General features: G+C 40.8%; 1 protein-coding gene across 1 annotated transcript; it reads left to right on the top strand.

The window, feature by feature from the left end:
• Nucleotides 1–865: 865 nt before the first annotated feature.
• LOC120438872 lies at nt 866–19,337 on the top strand. The gene is made up of 3 exons (XM_039609367.1): nt 866–896; nt 1,290–1,957; nt 19,122–19,337. Exons 1-3 carry the CDS (start codon nt 866–868, stop codon nt 19,335–19,337), a joined length of 915 nt encoding a protein of 304 aa, XP_039465301.1.
• Nucleotides 19,338–22,687: the final 3,350 nt, after the last annotated feature.

The following is a 22,687-nucleotide window of genomic DNA, read 5'->3' as shown; positions in this document are numbered from 1 at the left end:
TCTCTTCTTTTCCCCGGCTTCTGTATGAATGTCTTCCTACCTGGGCAGTAGATCTGACCCCATGAGAAGGGGAAATGTCAGTTGACATGTGGTTCAGAGGGAAAATATGAGTGGGAGTTAAGAGCATTGCTGTGGGAGAACACATGAAAAGGCTAAGGAAGAAAAATGGCCTGAAACTTCAATAACAGTCAGACCTGCTGCTGGAATCATCTGTTTGAATAAGGAAGTGAGCTACAGTAAAGATGAAGTAGCAGCTTTTATGTCATGTCGTTATGTACAGTATGTACAGTAGATACATGATGTAGACACACTATTCCTTGTGTTTCTTTTTTTTTATGTGGGGTGCTTTATCTTACATCTTCAAATTCTGTGATGCATCACTTGGATTCTTTTGGATTCTAGTTTTTCACCTATTTCATAATATTTAACACATATTTCATTATTCTGTTACAGTATTTTTCCAATCTCACACATTGCAATGCTTGATAATGGCTAAACTCTGCTAGCCAGTTCACTGACAGCTGCTCATTTAACTTGGTGCTGTGGTTCCCCCTTGTGGCTAATACAGGGTAATACATGCATAATGCAATGTGATTCTCCCAGTGCTTTCTCAAAGTGACTCTTGGACTGGTGTTGAATTACCAGTGAGACTGTGTACTCTTCCATTGGATTTTTCCCTCTTTAAACTGTCTGTATGACCCAAACACAGAGAGCTGAGAGAGTTCATTTAACTTCTTGATTGTTTCTTTTTTCAGTGGGCTGTTTCTTTTTTCGGGGGTAAAAGCCTGCCAATAACATGACATCATTGAACTTTATCTCAGATATTTTGCCTGTTTTGAGAATAATGGCTTCATTAAATTCAATGATGCCCAGGCTGAGGTGTGACGAGGCATACAGTAGGTTCAAGATGGCGTTCACTGTAGCGTGAAACTCCCAAATGTGAAGCTGTACTCCCCTCTACTGGTTAGTCTGAGAAACTGTCCCAGTTATCCCTGCAACCATATTATCAATAAAGCACCAGTTTTCATTTTTTTATACAACACAAAATAATACAGGAAATTACTGAATCTCAATTAGTTTTATCGTTTAACCCTTGGTCACAAACTCCCTACTTGTCAACTACTTTGAGCCAGTTTGTGACATATATTACATGCTCGACATGTCCAGGTGCTACCACAATTAATCAACTAGAGGCTGCTCTAACTAAACATGGAAGCTTAGCAAGGCTCACATAATACCGGACACCCCCATATAAACAGTGTCTCCACCACTGCTGCGGTGTCACTTAGAAAAGAAAACTCTGGAGTTGATCGAGCTTGAAGTCAGTCCACCTACGGATGAGCAGCAGCCAGTTTGTGTAGAGATTCCTCTAAACTGTTGCAGTGACGGTGATGTGAACAGAGAGAGAGAGAGAGGAAGAGAGTGTGAGAGCTCCTCAGTTGCCTTAGCAGCGCAGCCTCATTCCTCCACAGTCGGGCTTCAGTCCGCTGTACTGCGCGCTTCCCGGGGCTTCCCTCACGGCTCCCCATCAGTTAACCCTGTCACACTCCGCCTGGTCTCCATGTATTCCACCGTGCTTGAGATTTTAAAAAGAGAAGAAGAAGGAAAAGCAAAGCAAACAGAACTCTGGGCCGCCTCCAAGTTTCCTAAACGCCCCTTCTCCGTCTGTTATGGAGGAAAAGGTGGCGGGCTGATCGGCTCAGTCACTCCGCACAGGTGTGAAACCAGAAGCGAAGAGAGGATGGCTCTGCGGCCGGGGAACGGGACTGTGGCGGAGTGGGGGAACCTCAGCGTGAAAGTTAGCGACTACAAGGTGAGCAACACGAAGCGCTCCGTCTTCAGCAGACCCGCCAGAGCCAGAGGTCAGAGGTCAGAGCACACAGTTTTCTACATCTGGATCATCCAGGCTGAGGTGTTAAACTGCTACAGATGGCACCAACACCTGGCCCCAGACCCGGTATGAACAGATAAGGTCTTACACCCTATTGTGTTTAATGTTATTATTATTATTATTATTATTATTATTATTGTTATTAGTCCGATTTGGCTTAAATTGCCAACCTTGTTCTTCCTCAATATTCATCTTTTCATACAAACTAAATGTGAGTGATTAAAAAAAACTGCTTTCATTTCTTGTTAAGAGTGTTGATTCCCTCCAAGTTACAGACTAATGACTAATTCCTTGGTGACAAAAATGCAATCAATAGACCTCATGTAATTTCCTCTCCTTACTCAGATATGTAGAACACCAAATGATGTTTTACATACAGATCATTTCCCCCCACACTGTGTCAGGTCTGTATTTTTAAAAGAGTGAAAAGCAGCTCTAATTGTGAGTGTTTGTTCTTCTCGCTTATAAGTCTCAAAGTGGGCGGGAGATGAAGCCCAACACCAGAGAAGATAATGCTCTCACAATAAGTCTATCAGGACACCAGTTGAGCACACAGGCTGATTTGGAAAATGAGGGTGAGAGGCTCTTTTTAATGTTTTTCCCACCCCCCTGCCTCTGCTGCAGTATAATATAATATGAAAAGTAGCTTCAGTTATTTAGCAACAATCAGTTTCATCAACTCAAAAATGGGAAAACATTTCAAATAAAGTCACATTAGTTTATACAGTCTAAGGAGCTTGGAAAGAAAAGCGTCTGGACTTGTTGAAGTTGCTTGAAGACGTTTCACCTCTCATCCCAGCAGCTTCTTCCGTTCTAAGGGTCAAATGGTGGAGAGTCCCATTTTCACACCTCGGCTCATGTGATTAGATAGAGGATCCTTTGTCCCCCCTTGGGGGGTAACTCCCACTGCGTTTAAATCTCGGACTCTCAGAAATTCAGGATGTCCACACTGGGGTCAGTGGGAAGAATACATTGCTTTCATTCACTTACACATTTTTCTGATTTGGATTTCTTTGTATGGTTTTCTTTTAAATTTACATTGTGCAGATGACTGACATGTTTTTACCGCTTGTCTGAAGAGTTGCTTAACAGATAGAGCAGCTGTAAAACACCGACTGCACAGAACTAAAACAACATCTGACATGCATCATTTCAAAATAATCCTTCTGGACTCCTGACAGCAGTTCAGTTCAGACACGGTGCTGCTTATGTGGAATATCTGTAGCTGCACCTTGGCTATGCTTAGACGCTCTCCAGATGATTCAAAGTGGCACTCTGCTGAGCTCAGTTATCTTGAAGTGGATCTCATGAGCATTAAATGAACACTTATTTTTAGAATCCAACAAGTCGCCTTGGGCACTGAGCAAAAGTGGAAAAACTGGAGAGCAAGAGACGTGCTGCTGCAGAGTAAGCTGTGCACAGTATAAACAGTAAAAGAGCTGGGAGTTTCTAACATTGTACCCATTTCTACGATGTTGGATCTTGTAGAAGAAATTAGAATCTTGTTCCCTTGGGGTGTTTACATAGTGGTGTTGTCTGTCATAATGCGATCGCAGTAATCAGAGCTAATAACTGGAACATTTTGAAGCAACCTGTTGAGGTGAGACAAATGGCATGCATGCACTGTGAGTACAAAGATTTGAAGCATCCTGATAATGAGAAGCTGCATCTTGATAAAATCCTTGTCTCTTAGTAAACAGTTCCTGCTTTTGCCCTCTCATCAGGTTACTCCATGAAAACAGCACATACAGAAGTTATCAGGCCCCTTATGAATTAAAGCTTCTTTCAAACATTTCTCAAGTGCTTTTTTCTGCAGAGTGAGGGATTTTTAATAGAGCATTTTTAAACATTCTAGCTTCCATTAAAATGTTCTTTTTGCACACAAGAACAGCATTATTTTAGAAAAAGCAAAAATCATTTGCCCTCTTTTATTGAGCCATAACAAAAACCACCGCTGTGCAATGATGTGCATTAACTTTGTAACGCTCAAACTTGTAAAATCAAGTTAAAACAGAGGTTTTTCTTCTCATTTACACATAGTATAAAGAAAGAAAAGACACCTTCAAACCGCTAAGAACAACCTGGAGTAAAATTAAGTATACTGAAAGTGTGTGCTTTGGTCACATAAGATGAAACTAGAGCTCTTTGGCCATAGAAATGCTGCTTATGTTTGGAGAAAGAAGGGAGAGGCATGCAACGTGAAGAACCGTCCCTGCAGTGAAACACAGCGGTGTGAGCACTATGCTGTGAGGATGCTTCAGTGTTTCTGGAACTAGGAACCTTGTCAAGGTGGAAGGAATCATGAGAAAAGAAGGATAAGTGATTCTGAGTCATCGCTTTGTCTTCCAACATGACAACGACCCAAAACATACATTGCTTCTGGAGAACTACCTCCAAAAGACCAAAGTGAATGTTATTGACTGGCCTGCAAAATGCTCTGGCTTTAATCCGAGTGAAAATCTTTGGGATGAACTGGAAACTAAGGTTCATGCAGGAAGACCATCAAGTCTGGAGGAGTCTGAGACTCGCCCTAGAAGACTGGACTAGGATTATTCAGGAGATGTGTGAGACTTGTTGAAAACAACAACAAGTGTCTGCAGACTCCAGTAAAGGATACGCCGTTAGCATCAAGGGGGCTAATAATGAGTTTTTTGGTTTTTGTGAAACAATTTTGTTTTTTTGCACAAAATATAATAATGTAAGGATCCAAAATAAATCTAGGATGTTTGGGAAAAAAAACCCTGCTCTATTTAAAAGAATTTGGGAACTGCTTAAAAAATATGACATTTTTAAGTGGGGCTAATAATTTTGTCCTCATCTGTATATCACAGATCTACAGGGTGTATAGTGACACCAGGAGAGTATGAGCGCACTAATGAAGATCACATCAAACAGGAGCACGGTTTCAAAGCCTTCGAATAGCCGTATTGATCTGTAATGTTCTCTGTCTGCACTTTGGCTTTATTAACTCACGACAGCGAGCCACAGTCATATGACGTTACCCAATATGGGTTAGGCTCAGTGCATATAATGGGTGGTTAATGTCATTCTCAGCTAATCCTTTGTCATGTGACTCACCAGAGACAAAAGAAAGACCGTTTACAACTGTGGGACATGAAAACAGAAGTTTATTGAATCTAAAATATGAGCTTTAATATTTGATTGATTCTTACTTGGTGAACTTTAGCTTCCGATTAGTAGTTGGGCTGCATCGTGTCTCCTGGTGCCTCGCTGCTGGCTCAGTTTACAGCGTGATTTATAGAATTCCAGTGGCAAACACCGAATGTTTAATTCAACACAGAAATCCCTAAAGGGGAGGCTCTTGTAATAGCTATGAGTTGCTGGCTCCAATTAGAGAACACAGAAGCGAATGAGAACACCACTGAATTAGTTTCAGTAAATTGGGGGTCAAACAGGGAATTCCCCTACTTTTAGCCCTACTGGCTAACACTTCATTGACAGGAATTTTACTCCATAGTGATCAGCAAGTTTTCTTAATGGGTCTTCAAACAGAAAGAGACTAGCAGTCCTGTAGCAAACACAAACCTTGGAATGGCAGTAAATTTCAGTCACTTTTAGTGATGACAGGCAACATATCTATTAGGGATGATCCTGAGCAGGCCCTGAGTTAAACGTTAGGTAATCTCACTATTAGATGTCAGCAGATTACAAATTGCATTTAATTTAATTCTGGTTTTGTACCCCTCCCAATTCAAGTTCACAATCCCAGCTATGGTGGCTACTGAAGGACAAACATCTCTGGTCACTGTTCATCTGTAGTGAGTTCAGGCTGTAAGTCTGCTGTCTACCTCAGCTGTCAATATGACTGCAGCTTCAGTATCCCGAGTGCCACATCTATTTACTATAGAGAAAGCTGTTCATTTTTGTGAAAGGAGTCCGATATGAGTCAGTGTGCTCACGTCTGACTGATGACAATGATACTGGGGTCACAGCTGTTGGGTTATAGCTCTGTTAGCTGCTGTTGAGCGTTGTTAGCTGGCATTAGTAACACTTTCTTTGAAGCAGATATAATATTTTTTTACTCAGACACTTAAATTCTCATACAATGTAAGAATGTTATCAGAAGAAACGTGTGATTTTCAGGGCACTCAGCCTAACACTTAACAATGGGAGGGTTGCATGTCTAATCTGCTGACAATAAGCAATTGCAAAAGGAAGGAAAAGACAAGGCAGGAATGTTAAATGGTCATATTTAGCTTGAAAGAGCTACTTGTGAAATTCAAATCTTTGAATTAAAATAATCTCCTAAGGTGTACTACATATGTGGCCGACTCTAACCACATACATCAAATGTGATTAGGCATAAGGCAATGCCCAGCTTGGCCACGGTCCAACGCGGCAACATGGTGGCTTCCATGAACAGCCTGCTCATATGTATTTGTAATGGAATAAGTCCAAGTTTATAAGTAACTTGTACAATGTAAATAGTCATATATAGTTTTAAAAAGCTATTTGTAATCTTTAAATTTAAACTAAAAGTAACTTATAAGACATACTACATATGTGGTCGGTCTCTAGCCACATACATAAAAAAAGATTATGAGAATACATCAATTTGTAGTTAAACAGTAAAAAATGTATATTTGAGTACAACAGTTTTTTGTTGCCTCAAAATAGCCTCAAAAATGATTTACTGTGCCTTAAAACTTATATAAAGTTTGATGCAATGAATTGAAATGCGTACAAGTCACTGAAGAGAATGAAACATACCATTCATTGACATATGGTGGGTTGGTAAATACATTAGACTGTTGACTAGCCAGCAGGATCCTGGAATGTTGCCTAGCGACCAGCCATGTGCTGGTGATGCCTGATGAGCGGTTCTGTGGACAGGGCTTTAGATTCACCCACAGCACAAAGAAACACATATTCCTATAGCACCACACAAATCATTGGCTACTCTGTAGTACTCAACATCTGTCTGCCTGTTTGCGGCTTTTCTTTAAATACACACATACTGCTACTGTGGATGTGCTGTTTCCATCAAGTTTTTCTCACACTTTACATATTCCGCTGTAATGAATATTTCATCAGTGGGTTGGTTTGCTTGCATGATTCTAAGCAAAACATTCAATTAATGGCAATAAAACATGTTAGTGATGAAAAAAGGAATCAGTGGCATCAGAAGCAAATGAAAATATCAGAGACAGAGAGCCTTGTGGGTAATTGAATACATGCTGAATTTGTTCTTGCAGTACAAACAAGCTCCTTCCAATCTAAGTAATGTAGGATCAATATTCCTCTCTCATGGGGAGCCATAGTGGAAAGACTAATTGAGTTGAATTGTGCTGACAGTTACAGTAACTCACCTCATTACAGTGGTAAAATGCAACACGGCGACTGATGTCTGCACATTGAGCTAAATTACTGTCAAAGGATTCATCTGCTACCACTTTTTTAAAGCTAAGCATCCATCGCAGTGTGTTAATGTGCAGTGCAGAGGTTAAATATGAAATCAGTCAGGCTTGTGTAAAGCTAAAACCCATCCACCAGATAATGTGCACCAAAATGCAGGGATCCATTTTTATCATTTCAGACAAGTCGAAAAGAGAATTACATACTTGTCGTTGGGTGAAATCAGTCCTGGGGATTCAGTGATTTTCTTCTGTCGGTAAAGACAAGCGTGGAGTGTGACAAGCACCCTGTCCTGATCCGTATCTCTTTAGTGAATCTTTGTGGATACGAGACAGGCTGTCAACTCTTTGAAGCAACCTTTGCAATTTCAAGGTGGCAGATTAAAGAGACAGGAAGTCAGTGATGTAAGATGCTGACCTACTGGCTGTGTGGACACAATAAACCAGGCATTAGAAGGAAGCACTCCAAAGCATAAATGCCCAGTGTGCTTGTAGTAGTTTATTCAGTGTGGAGTGTTTACTAGTTAACAGCCAAATGACGCCAAAACACGGCCATTTTTGGTGATAAGGAAAAGGAAGTTTATATGTGATAACCAACAGGGCCTTGTGGCTGGAAGGCCTATAAGAGCAACATGGATCAATTTCAAAACAGCCTTTTCTTACATGAATTCAGTCAGTTTGTTTTTCATGCAGTCTTTAGTGTAGGAACACTATAAATGGGAAATGACAGCAAAGAATGCAGAAAGGCTCATCATTCGAGGTTAAGGTTACATGGATTGATTTGGTTGTATCTGACTTCCTGCCAAAATGATCAAATCGGATGGGTGGAGCAAATTTTCTTTGCACCACATGAATATAAAGGAACCAAATGCAAAACAACAGGGCCAAGAATCCCCTTCAGTTTCTCTAATGTTACAGTGAGCAAAGACCGCACCCTTATGATTTCATAATGTTGGCTTAAAGGGAACTCAACATTTGAGACGCCACCATGCTGCTGCAGTTCAACTTTGTATAATGAAAGTACAGTTACTTATAAAGAACACAGTGAAATAATGAGATGAGAGCCCTCGCTGCAACAAAGAAAAGAGGAAGAAGGCAATTAACAAACCACACAAAAGGCCATCGGATTCTGGCTTTTCCCTGAATTAATATTAGTGAGCTAAACTAACTGAACCCAAACTGAAAACAGGACTGGCAGTATCTCCCAACTCAACTCATAATTAACAAAGAAAACTGCAAAAGCTACAGAAAGAAAAAGTTGGTGGCAGTGAGGAAAGAAGAGAGAGGGACCACGACGTCAACTGCCAGCCTGTGCATGTATGTCCTCAGTCAGATACCAGATACACTGTGATCAGATCCTTCGTAGGAACGTTAAAGAAGTATTATTGGGTTTTTATTAGTGTCTGCTCACTTAAACTAATTTTGAACCCTTGGGTTTGCTTGCTAGCTTTTATTTTTCTCTACAACCTAATTAATTAGTGCAGTCAGTGACTTTTCCCATGGAATATGCACTGGAGTTCAATAAGGTAGTTCTTCCACAAAGAGTTTCACTGAAATGCTCTGAAAAGTTGAGAAAACTGGTAGAAGCACGTTCTGTCCGTCATTCTGTTGTTCTAGCTACGATAGGTATTGAAGGTAACTGTGATATTAAATGTTTATAACACAGAAATGAAACCAAAATATATAAACTAATTGTGTAATGGTGTAATTCTACAGGTGTGGTCATAGAGTCTCTTTTGCATTTTGAGGGTATTTGTCAGAAAACAGGACACGAGATGAATGTTACTGGAGGTCATCCCTATAGATATTCTGTTATATGTGTAGCTGAGCGCTCGACATTGATTTATTTCTAGTGGATCAAACAGATGTTGTTGGTGTGCTTCCCATGATGCAGGTTTTCAGGGCATTGCAATCACAAGCAGAGATGGAGTGTTGTTTGCGTGTCCTCAATAAAGCTACGTGAATATGGCAGGATGTGAATTGTGCTATTTTAGTGAATGATGCAAACATAACAGAGACCCACTTATTGAGGACCTTTACATGAGGGCTGCTGGTATTTCATATATGTGGCTAAACAGAAACTATGGGTTGCACCCAGTAAGTAGAGGAGCTTATGTTAGTGCAGGAAAGATTAGCCCAGTAACTGATCAGCAGTAGACGTTAATTAACTAATTTAATGCTCAGTGAATGCGGTAAGTCATTCATCAAGCAGATCTGGCAAACCATTACTAAAAGCTCATTCGTGACCATGAAATAGGCTTTGGAAAAGAAAAAAAATCTTAACTCAGGGTCCATTTACTGGATGTTTGCTGTTTAGCTCTAATGCAAAGTGACTGGGTGAGGAATTGGATTGGTGTGTAACACAAGTCATTTAAGATGTCCTCTTGGTTGGTGGAAAATTATTATTTTTTATTGATTTGTGAAAATCCACTCATCAAATTCAAGTAATCAACTGAAATAACAAAATCTGTTGCTTTTTTGAGTGTTGCAGATTGTTGCAAGTTCCTTATTCATGTCTGGTTTCTCAGGTTCACTTCCAAAGGGTTTTCTACCCTTTGTAATTAGGAGAAACATCATATTTCCATAGAGATGACAGCCATTTCTAACAATTTGGACCATTTCATCATCTCACTGGAGCTTTCTACATGAATTGCAGCCTTACGGTGAGGTTGTGATTAAAAGGATATGTGGCCCTGAGTAAATGTGGTTATCCCAGCTGGACTTTTGTCAAAGCTGGAAAGGCACCTAAAGAAAGCTCCAGACGATCCAGGAGAGAAGGACAACCGCTGCCCAAGCGAAAACCTGTAGTGATCCCGTATGTGTCAGGAGCAGGGGCGACTCTAGGATCAGAGCTTTGGGGGTGCTGAGCACCCAGAGAGCTGCCCATCCAGGCAAGGTAAACTTTACACGTCACGATGAGACTTCTTCCCCGTCTCTGTCAGTCCCTGCATCCTTAAATGTCTCCAGTTGTCCCGAGTTCCCTCTGTTCCTCCCTGTCCTCATCGTCTGTTGTCTTCATCTCCATTATCAGTCATCATAATTTTATCATCTCTGTGTAAGTCTGCAAATTTCTTTATTAAATCATAAGATTCTTAAATTCATCAAGTCTCTCTGTGCCTGGGTCCTCGTCACAAAACATGACATCACTGTTTTGTACATTTTAACACAATTTAATCCCCACATTTGTGAAAGAAAAGCAAAACACTTTTTTGAAAAGTTTGTAACAAAACCATCAAATCTGATAAAGGTTATTTAAATGCTGCCAAAGAAGAATGGATTGGAATTTAAAAAATACATGTCCTAACCTTAATTACTGCGGGAGAATAATGAATGATGCTCACAGTGAGTAAAAAGTAAACTGAGTGCATTTTTTGGACAGAGATTCACTTTTAAAGTGTATGTATAATATAATACAGATACATAAAAATACACTCCAAAAATAGAAGAGTCCTTGAAATGTACAAAATATTATTAAAAAATTAGAAAAATGGAGACACCTTGGCCTCTGGTACAATGTATACAACGTATGAAAAGATCTTTAGCGCAGATACTACTACGGCTCTGCAGATTTTTTCTTTTCTTTTATCCTATGTCGCCTCAGCTTGAGGTTGGTAAATCTGTCTATCACATTTTGGTGGTCAAGTCTCTCAAGCATCTCTTTCTCAGCTGACATCACAGCCAGGTGCTGGAGTCTGCTTTGACCCATGGTCCTTCTCAGCAGGTATGGAGCTGACTCAAGACACTAAAAGACCTTTCACAGCTACAGCTGCTAACTGGGTTTGTTAGGGCAACCTGAATAACAGTTTTCAGTGTGGGGAAGATCTGATTATCCAGAAGATTGTACAATGTTAACATATCTGGGATGGCACCAGCCTCACTCTTGAGCTTCAAAAAGGTTTTGGCAACTGTGACTTCCTCTGACTGAAGCTCAATATTGTAATGCAGTGCCAGGGCTGACAACCCAGTTTGTTTTGCAGATTCTGTACAGCAGCTTTAATATAGGGAGAACACAACTTCCAGATTGTATGAGTAAAATTAGTCGGGTTTTTTTCTTTGCCAGTTTAACAGTTTCTGTTTTGCCTGTCACTGTTCCCTGTCTGTTTTCTTACCTGGTTCTTCCTGATCTTGTACTTTCCCCTCTTTCCTCTCTCCCTCTTTGGACTGACAATCACACACAAATAGATTGTATTCAATTAGATTTTAAAAAAATATTATTAAGATCACTAATAAAAAAAAAAAGTCCTCTCTCAGTGTACTTTCATGCAAAAGGCAAATAACCAAACCACATGTACATCTAATAAAGGATATAAATATTGAAACACTGATCCAACATTATCCTTTATTGATGGATCATTTGATCTTACACTTTTACCTGAATGTGGCTCCTGTTTTTGAAAAAACTTGCTCATATCCAATATGAACCTGGCTGTCTCTCTGTACACACACACACACACACACACGCACGCACACACAACAGGAGTTACAAGGTTAATGGGAATCCATTCAGTTAGCTAGTAAGTACCTTGGGTTTAATATCGGCACATATGACAAAATAACCAGTTTCTCTCATTCCATCTCAAACAGGACAGTGGTAACAACTGTAGCTACGGACAATTTTAAGTTTTAGATTTTAAATAGGCTGTATACATTTCAATGGGAGCAACAGGACGGTCAAATATCGCTGATTTTACTACAGAGCAGGACGGATTGTAGGGTAGCAAACATCGTCGGGAAACACGTTTTCAACACAGCAGGTTACCTGGTGTCATGTTTTCAGCTAAAAAGAAACATGGCCTGACTCCTACCTAACTATATAAAGACTGAAGGTTAAATGTAGCTAATATGTCCTGTTTTAAGGCAGGCGCTCACACCTCCGCTCCGCTGCGTCTCAGACACCATCGCTCTGGCACAAGGGCACCAGAGCCAGAGCGGGGGAGAGCCGAGCTGGAACAAACCATTTTGGGAGGGGGGAGGGGTTATCTATACTTTTGTTGTTAAAATGTTCCATCTCAATTACATACTGTATGCTTTTTATATTTTTAGTAGTGTGTCCCACAAACAACAAATGTTGTCAAAACAAGTAAGAAATCTTTGGGGGTGCTTTGATTCATTTTTGGGGGTGCAGCACCCCCAAAAATGGGTTAAAATCGCCCCTGGTCAGGAGTATCGGAACAGTTGAGACGCATTTTTTCTAAACACCGGGTCTCTGTGGCTTTTAAACCCCAAAACACGCTGCGCCAAAAACTGGTCCACCCCAAGGATTGGGTCCCCGACACAAACAGAGTAACATAGTGTACGCTGTTAAGTGCAGGAGGATTGTCAGGATTTATACATCGGGGAAACCAAACAACCTCTGGCGAAGCGGATGGCACAACACAGAAGAGCCACCTCATCAGGCCAGGACTCTGCAGTTTATTTACACCTACAGGCCAGTGGACACTCTTTCAATGATGAGGATGTACACATCCTGGACAGGGAGGAACGCTGGTTTGAGCGCGGAGTCAAGGAGGCCATTTATGTGAAAAGGGAAAAACCATCTCTGAATCGAGGAGGGGGCCTAAGGGTACATCTGTCACCATCTTACAATGCTGTGATTGCAGCCATTCCCCAACTCTCTGTGAATGGTACTCATGGCCATTGATCAGTGTTCTTTGATCAGTGGGTTTTGGTCAGTGATTGTTGATCAATGGTCATGGGAATTTGCATAATTATGATTAAGGAACTGACCTCACAGCCCATTGTTCCTTCAGTGGGCTGGTTTCAGTCATTATGCAAATGTACTGTTTATAAGGTTTGGGGAAACCTGCAGTCAGCTGAGACTGAAGGAGTCACTTGGATGAGTGACGAAACGTTTCTCCCACAAAATGCTACGTCCAGATGAACAGAATCAACTTGTGGAGATTAAAAGGATAGTTCAAAACTGCTGCAGCATTGCCTCTGCAGATTATTAGCATCCATTATTCATGAACTTTGTGGCAATTTATTCATGTATCGTGATAAGACCCGGCCCCATCACTCAAGTGAAAGGAGAAAAAAAATACTCCTCTCACTGCACAATCCACAGCCAATAAACGGCAACGCTTTAAATGGCTTGCTGTGCCTATGAAGTTGTGCTAATCCTCTCGTAAAGATAAGACAACGTGAAGTGATGTGATGAAACTTTAATGAACCCTGTGGGAAAACATAATTACAGTTTGCATTGCAGCAGCCAATAGGATGCAAATAGAGCAATATAAAGGTTAAAGAAACAGACCCAGCCGTGGGTCAAGGCTTGAGCATTTGAGAGGTGAACCCTGTCCTTTAATTCACATGTTTTTAGATGCCTTTTGATTTGTGCACAGCTGTCACGCTTGAGGGAGTCAAAGGAAGCAAAGTGAATTGTCCTGCAGATATAAGGATCAATTGAGCCAGTATACCGCTGGTCCTCAATGAAGACATAATTCCATTTTTATTTGGCTGGATCAGGTAAAATCTAACACGATAGAGGCTGCTGAGCCAGTGACAGCATACTGCTTGGAATTAATGATGAAAGCCTCACAATGTAGTGCTGATTCTGAATGTGAAAATCAAACGCATGTTGCAGTTACATCTTATTAGTTACTGAAAGTGGATGTCTTTAGCCCCCTGCCAGATTTATTTTAAAAACCTGCTAATTTGGTAAGTCTGCCCACTAACAACGAAATGATCAGTCTATAATTTCAATGGTAGGTTTATTTGAACAGGGAGACACAGAACAATGACAAAAAATCCAGAAAAATGCATTTCAAAGAGGTAAGACATTTATTGGCATTTTCATAAAGAAAATAAGTATTTGATCCTCTTTCAATCAGCAAGATTTCTGGCTCACAGGTGTATTTTACGCAGGTATCTATCCAGATTCTAAACTCTGCACCACATCCAAGACCAAAGTGCTTTCCATGGATGTCAAGGATAGGACTGTGGACCTACACAAGGCTGGAATGGGCTACAAGACCATCGCCAAGCAGCTGGGTGAGAAGGTGACAACAGTTGGTGCCATTATTCGCCGGTGGAAGAACCATAAAATAACTGCTAATCTCCATCGGTCTTGAGCTCCATGCAAGATCTCATGATAATGAGATAATAAGAAGAGTGTGGAACCAGGCCAGAATTATTCAGGAGGAACTTGTCAATGATCTCAAGGCAGCTGGTACCATATTCACCAAGAAAACATTTGGTAACACACTATGCCATGAAGGACTGAAATCCTGTAGTGCCTGCAAGGTCCCCTGCTCAAGAAAGCACAGGCCCATTTGAAGTTTGCCACTGAACATCTCAATGATTCACAGGAGGACTGGGTGAAAGTGTTGTGGTCAGATGAGACCAACATTGAGCTATTTGGCATCAACTCAACTTTGGAGGAGGAAGGATGCTGCCTATGACTCCAAGAACCCTGTCCCCACCGTCAAACAGTATGCTTTGTGTTTCTGCTAAGGGACAGGACAACTGCACCGTATCAAAGGGAGGATGAATGGGGCCATGTACCATCAAATCTTGGGTGAGAACCTCCTTCCCTCAGCCAGGGCATTGAAAATGGATTCTGGGTGGTTATCCCAGCATGACATGACACGGCCAAGGCTGAAGAAGAAGCTCAAGAAGAAGCATAATAAGGTTTCGGAGTGGCCTCCAGACCTCAATCCCATAGAAAATCTGTGGAGGAAGCCAGTTGCCAAACATCAGCCATGAAATATTAATGACTTGGAGAGGATCTCCAAAGAGGAGTGGGACAAAATCTTCCCTGAGATGTGTGCAAAACTTGTGGCCAACTACAAGACACATCTGACCTCTGTGATTGCCAATAAAGGTTTTGTCAACAAGTGCACGTTTTGCAAAGGGGTCAAATACTTATTTCCTTCATGAAAATGCAAATTAATAATTTCTCATTTTTTTGAAATGCATTTTTCTGGATTTTTTGGCTATTGTTTTGTCTCTCACTGTTCAAATAAACCTACCATTGAAATTATAGACTGATCATTTCTTTGTCAGTAGCTAAACTTACCAAATCAAATAATTTTTTCCCTTTAGTATATGTTCCCCTGATGTGATGGCATCTGAATGCGTTCGCTTTGTATCTGACTGAACACTTAAAAGCAGGGGTGTCCAACTCCAGGCTTCGAGGGCCGGTGTCCTGCAGGTTTTAGATATCTCCCAGGGTCAACACACCTGAATTAAACGACTAGTTCATTACCAGGCCTCTGGAGAACTTCAAGACATGTTGAGGAGTTAATTTAGCCATTTAAATCAGCTGTGTTGGATTGAGGAGACATCTAAAACCTGCAGGACACCAGCCCTTGAGGCCTGGAGTTGGACGCCCCTGCTTTAAAGGTCATGACAGCAATCACAACTATCCCTGCCTCACCTGTCAAATCAAGTAAAAAAATGCAATAAGATTAAAACAATCCTCTGTGATCCAGAAGAAGGCTTCTTCTCTTTGACCCTGTGTGGGAGGGGCATAGCAACATCTGCAGCATCCGACATCGACACATTGCTCAAATGATGAAAAGAATGGAATTTAACTCTACTCAGCTTTATTTATATAGCAGCAAATCACAACAACAGTTGCTCCAAGGTGCTTTATATTGTAAAGCAAAAACCCTAAAATATTAGAGACAAACCTTAACAATCAGATGAGACCTATGAGCAAGGACTTGTTGGCAGCAGGAAAAAAGTCCCTTTTGAGCAGGAAGAAACCTCTGGGCGAATCAGGTTTGGGTGGAATGTTTAAAGGTATGCTTACCCTCCTGTAGTCAAAAAGCTGTTATTATGAGGAACATGAATGTGAAAGTAGCCCATGTGAGCATGGCAGAATGCTGTCACATCTCTGAAATGGGCAATCTTTGGCTAATGAAACAGCTTCAAAAAGCAGAGGACTCTTCTTCATCAAAAGAATAATTCATACTTGCAGTTAAGGGGGACAGAATCTCTCACGTGGCAGAGGTGATGAGCATTAACCTGAAATGTCCTGGGTTCAAAACTGGACCGTCTAATCACTCTGTACTTGTTATTGCAGACAAACTTTTTTCATAGTTTGCTTTAAAAATGTTATTTAATGTGTCTGTTTATAGGGAGGACATTACTATGAGAGTACTATGAGACTATGCAGCCTGAATCAACTTTCATCTTCACTCCTTTGGCAAGATGTTCTCCAACCAATCAAGCTTAGCGTTAAGTCACAGAAGCAGGAGAAAAGCAGCGATACAAAGAGCTTTTTTTTCCTCACACTGAAAAGTAATGTCATGCTGCACACACTCATAAGACACAATTTATCCCACAGTGTTTCATAAAATACTTGTAAATACACCCACACAGAGACAAGCCAAAGCACAGCTATTAGGCAAACAGCAGAGGACATAGGGCAGGTTGGTAATAAGATCAAAATACATCATTTTAATGTGCACACTGAAGTCACATAACAGCAGCAGCTGCGGTTCAACAGCTTGGGCAATAGGCTTTCAAGTGTGTTAAATACTATCAAACACGCCTTATTATTAAAAGCATTGAGCCAAATTCTAAAAACTGGGTCATTTATGTGGGTCTTTAAGTTTTGCAAACATTGGAATTCAAAATATGCGTCTGTGTGGCAGGACAACAAAAGTCATTTCAAAGTGTTTTAAATCGCAAAGATCCTAAAATATTAGAAAGAAACCCCCACAATCAGATGGCGACAGTGGGAAGGAAAAACTCCCTTTGTAACAGGATTCGGTAAGGACTGTCTCACTGCTCACCGATGCACAAAGATGCGTTTTAAGCCCCACAAACACGCTGTTTTGTTACCTGCTTCTACTCCTGATGAGCAATGCTTGCCTTAAAGGTGATGTGCTACATTCTGTGCACAGGCTCTGCTGTAAACCTCCGGACTTCTCGCATGTCTCTGTGTTTCATCAGAGGACTCAGTCAGCACGTAGCCAGCCCCGACCTTGTCCTGTCAGATACTCTCATTCTCAAACAGACTCGCTGTGACAGGCCGGTGTTAGTGAAGGGAGCATCCCAAAAACCCTCTGGCTGGGTCATCCAGCACCCACTGATGCTTAGCTGTATGGCAGCGGTGAAAGAAGGAAATCTTCTGAAACACACTGTAGATGACTGTTTCATTATATTCTTTTTTTAAGGCCTCAGTGCATGCCACCACATGTCTGTATGATCAATTTGTATAATTAAACCAGTCTATGTTTGTGCTTAACCCTGTATCTGTATCGGAGCCTTTGTAATCACTATGCATTTTGTGTCTTTGTGACGTTGTTTTCATAAGCATGTAGTCATTATCTTTGTTTTTGTAGTCATGACAATCTCAACTGATTTTTTTTTAGTAACTTTGTCAGCATTGTTCGGTTGTCATTTACCTTCTAATCAGTGACTTTGTGTCTATTTTCAGTCATCATGCATCAGTTTGTAGTCATTTATGTCTCTTTATGATTGCTTTTGTCATTTGTATCTCTTGTTAGTCGCTTTTGCATCTCACTGTAGTCGTTATGATGACTGTGGCCTGGAATTACATCTGGCTGTTGCTCAAATCTTGTTCCTCCCCCTGCCCCCACAAACAGAAGGGATAGTGTTGTTGATAAAAAGAACTGTTTCATTTTGATCTTGTTTTTTCAGTTTGGGTTGTATTCCCAAGTGAGCCACCTGACACGGTTGGCTCGCTGCTTGTGATGTTGTCTGTCTTCATCTTTTTCTTGAAGATTACTACTAATGCTTTCATTCACAGGGTGAGGAGAGGAATATTGACATTAGCACGATTTAAGATGTTGATTAAGCCAAGTTATTCTGCCTTGTAATAGAGTTTGGTGTTGTTTATGTTGTTAAATTCTCCCAGTTCTTTCGATCTTTGGGCTGAAGGAAGGACAATACTCGGTGTATAAATGCTCAATCAACAATCCTTTATTCCATACAATTCAACACCTTAAGGGCACAAACCATCCGGATGGGGAGACATGCATGAAGAGGGTCACAGCAAATCTCAAACTGGTGGAGGGTTACTCAAACTCTTATAGCCTCTAGTGGCCCCCACCTAGTCGTAAAAACCTAAACATTCACTTTCTTTCTCTCTTACTAAGTTATGACCTTGGCTCCCTGTTTTGTCTCCTCCTGATGAGATGGGGCAGAAAACCTCTCCGGTCTGCTCTGTTCTCTTCTAATCAGACCAATAAGGCCATGACTCTCTGAACACAGTATTTCTTCTAACTCAGCAGTATAATGCATCATAAAACAATATCATTCATTCACAATAAATCAACAGTCTAATCTAATACAAATCAGTTTAATAAATCTAATAGTTATCACCCCTTCAGGAGAATAATGCAAACTAAAACTACATAATAATTTCACAGTCTTTAATTAGGGGTATAACATGGCCTAAGATAATATAATAATCTCACAGTGTGCTCAGAGTCCTATTTCCCAGGGGAAGAACCTGATCCAGGCTGTTTTCTTCATGTATTGATGCAATTATCTCCTTTTAAATTTTCTTATCTTGATGTTTTCTTTTTATTAATTCTGATCTAATTTAATACAAGGGTTGCATGAATAATTAAAGTATTACTTGCGTTTGCATGCAAATGAATAAAACTGCTTTTGGATTAATTTGGGTGTATAGATCCTGGTGAAAGACTTTTGTCAGCTAGCCAGTTCAATTAATGCACCGTGTTCATCTTATGCTGCTTTTATTTGCTTTTCCACTTTTTATTCTTTGTTTGTTACTGTTACAAGTACAATTTCTTCTCTCCCAGGACTAAAGTAGCACAAAATACTTCCTCCTGGAAACTGAGCTTTTATTAAGACAAGCTTACAGTATTCCTTCCTATAACTGAAAATGTCCTGTGTCTCTTTGTGTCTATCAGAGATGGACTCCTTGTCTTTGGCAACCTCCTGATCATCGTGGTCCCGATGCTGAACAAGCGCATGTGGACGGTCACCAACTCCTTCCTGCTGTCGCTGGCGGTCAGCGACCTGATGATGGCCATTTTCTGTATGCCCTTTACACTCATCCCCAACATGCTAGAGGACTACATCTTTGGAGCCACCATGTGCAAGATTGCCACCTACTTAATGGGTGAGCGTGAGTGTTTTGATACCAAACCTGAGCTGAATTGTACACTTTTAGCATATTAGGCATTTAAAGGGATCCACTTCCTGTGCTGTTTTTAGGGTCTTTAAATCCCAGACTTTATAAATGGGTGAATGTGGTTTGTAGTCTAGAAAGTGTTTGAGTGCTCAGAGCTGAAAGGCACTATATAAGCACCAGTTCATTTACAGTTCAGGTGCACTACAGAAAAGGAGCCTGATGTTAATGTGACAGCTGGTCATCAGGGGATGAAGTGGGTCGGGATGATCCTGAACAGCATCTGACACCTTTATTAAGAGTTGTTAAATCAGCCAGTTTGTTGTATAATATTGGTATTCCTTCCAGCCAATCCCATGCACTTACTCGTCCAACAAATCAGAAAGTAATGTCACGCCACAGTCTCACCTGCATACTCTACACATTCTTTTTTCTCCTTCTCATCCCTGCCATGCATTAATTCATACAGACACCAATAAAATTGTGATCAAATAGCTCAATCAGGGTTGCTTTATTTTCCAGGAAAGAAAGATGTATGAAAGAGAGGACAGGAGGAGATACTGCATACATATTTCTATGTCTGTTTCTTCTTTTAGAGGAGAACTTCAGGCCGTTGATTCACATAACAGAATTTTGATCAAGTTTCAAATGGTGACAGAAAGTTGGGTTAATACCACAGCGTGAAAAGCTGTGGTATTTTCTCTGGGCCTCTTTTTGCCTGTCAGAAGGTAACCATCACATTGAAAGTGCTCGAACAGTCACACGTCTTCAGGAGTGTGACTTAGCGATGAGCTGGCTCTCACGTGAGGCCTGAGTCAGACTGAAAGCAAAAGAGTGCCAGGAAACTGAGATAGACTGCAGTACTTTGTCTCTTTGCTCCACTTTGAGCTTTTCAATGGTGGAGAAACGAACGGTCAGGATCGCAATCCTATTATTGTTTCAGAAATGCAACGCACCATCTGTGAGGACAGGCGTGCAGAATCTCCTTTTCAATTACTGGGCTCTCTCAGCTGTGATAAGGAGGAAGAGAGCAGGGGGGCAGCTGCTTTGGACTTAAAATACAAACTTTTTGGTTTTTTGATCACAGTTTTATGCTTGTTTTAGCTACAAAGTAGTTTCATAATGAACGAGTGAAATGATGAAGCACTGGACCACAGGAATTAGCATGGTGTCTTCTTCTGCAGATGTTGATTAAGATATCTTAGATGATGAGGGAACTCTTTTAGCAGGGTAATACATTTTGTACGTAGCTGACGGTTATGTGTGCAGGGGCGGGTCTAGCAATGTGTTGCCAGGGGGCCAGGTAGGGCATTAGCAGGGAAAGGGGGGCACAAAGAAATACTTCTTTTTTCTTATTCTCATTTAAAATGTCTCGCTTTTAATAAATAATTATCTTAAGATAATCAAATCAAAGTTTTCATCTAATGTAAAATGTATAGATATCATACATATACCAACAAGACTGTACATCACTGTCACAACAGTGTTTGTTTTCATTCAAAGGCTTTATGGCTTTAATACCTGGGGGGCCGGTCTCTAGTCAAAATGCCCGGGCTGATTTTTTGTCCCAGTCCAGCCCTGGGCACGACACGCAGTGAAGTAATCTGGGAAGGTGCATTAAAAAATAAATGGCTGGGCCAGCGGTCCACATCGCAAATTAGCTCACATAGACACATTAGTTGTGCTTCTTCTTAATGACGGTATCTTAGCTAACAACCCCAACTACCAGATTCAACTTGTAATTGGCTAAAAATAACTTAGCCTACTGGTGAGAGGGACGTTGCTAGCTGGCAGTTTTTTCAAGCAATGTTGAAATTTCCACATTCCGACACTTCAAATGCTTCAGGAGCATCAGCACCACGTAAATACTCAGATACATCTGTAGACTTGAGACAGAATTCACAATGTGTTTTTGGGACTTTCAGGTGTACGGACCAATGTTTTCTTTTCTGATCAAACCAGAAAGCTTTAATGAGCAGCTGGATTTGTCTCGCATTAACTGGCTGGACACAGAGGACATCCAAATGCAGCTGACTGAACTGAAGAGCTCGACTCTGTGGGGGTCGAAGTTTGCAGAACTACGAACGCAGCTGGAATCCACAGCTGTGTGTGTTCATGGAGCTGCATTTTCACCTGCTGGACATCACTACCTGACAAGTTTAACTGTCTTCAGAACATTGCAGAGGCCTTATTGACAGTATTTGGCTCTACATATCTGTGTGAGCAGATTTTCTCTCACATGAAGAGAGTCCTCAGGTCTGAATGTTGGACACTTGGAGACCTGTGTCTCTGAGTGGGAGACCAGAGATCACATTAACATGTGTGTCTGTATTAACAAACATGCCATATTGGCCCAGTTTATTTTTCTTATCATTGTTGTGAGGAGACCATAAATAGCATTTGCATTTTCTGTTGTACAGTTCATTTGCTGTTATAGATTTTTTGTTATGGATAAAAAGTCTTTCTTTGTTTCAAAATAGCTGATAACTATTCGCTGATAGCTGCCAACATCTACGAACAAATATAATTCTATAAAGTTGTTTTATATAGTGTGTAACTGTTAATATAAAGCATTATTAAATTTATTGCTAATACATCATATGGCACATTGACTTCTGGGGAAATTTTAGATGCACCCATCATCAGAAAGGTTGCTGACCCCTGATCTAGCCAAAACCAATCAATAAACAGCATCACTGTGCCTCTCCTCAGCTATCGATATTATGACAAACCAATTCAAGGGACTCATCTAAGCTTTGCAATGCCATCTGTTAACACACACCCACTAGACATATAATACACCATGCATCCTTCTACTTGCCCATTCATCTAAGCATCCACCGATCTGCTCCAGCTCGGTAATCATATGAATAATAGCCCCTGTGCTGTTTCCATGGCAGTTATGAGATTGATGTTGTAATATTCAGAGAGTATGCTTTCATGTACGAGCACAATCTTCAATCATATTTAGGCATCCATGTTTGTGGTTTGGGACGTTCGTGGCTTACAGTAAACGTCTGAACAGAAACAGCTGTAAGGATATCTGGCACCTGTAACACACTAATTCCACTGGTACAGTTTTAAGACCTTTGCACTTCTTGAGGCCATCCTTCAGCAGAAAATTAGGTGTTACTAGAATAAACAGGCATGGTTTCACCTGAGGAATGCAAATCTTTTCTCCCAGGCTGAGGTGTGCCGAGAGATCTGCAACACCAAACTTCAGAGCTTGAAAAGCCAGTTATCAGGCTGTGAGTGTTGACTCGAGTCAGGTTTAATGAAAAAGAAAAAAAGGATTAGAGCATCTTCATTTGGAGCAGAGCAGAGACAGTGCAGGGGGAAATGTAA

Source organism: Oreochromis aureus, linkage group 3 (genome assembly GCF_013358895.1).
Source record: "Oreochromis aureus strain Israel breed Guangdong linkage group 3, ZZ_aureus, whole genome shotgun sequence".
Classification (NCBI taxonomy): domain Eukaryota; kingdom Metazoa; phylum Chordata; class Actinopteri; order Cichliformes; family Cichlidae; genus Oreochromis; species Oreochromis aureus.
Note: the sequence above shows the minus strand (reverse complement) of the source record. Positions and strands in the feature narration are given on the sequence as shown.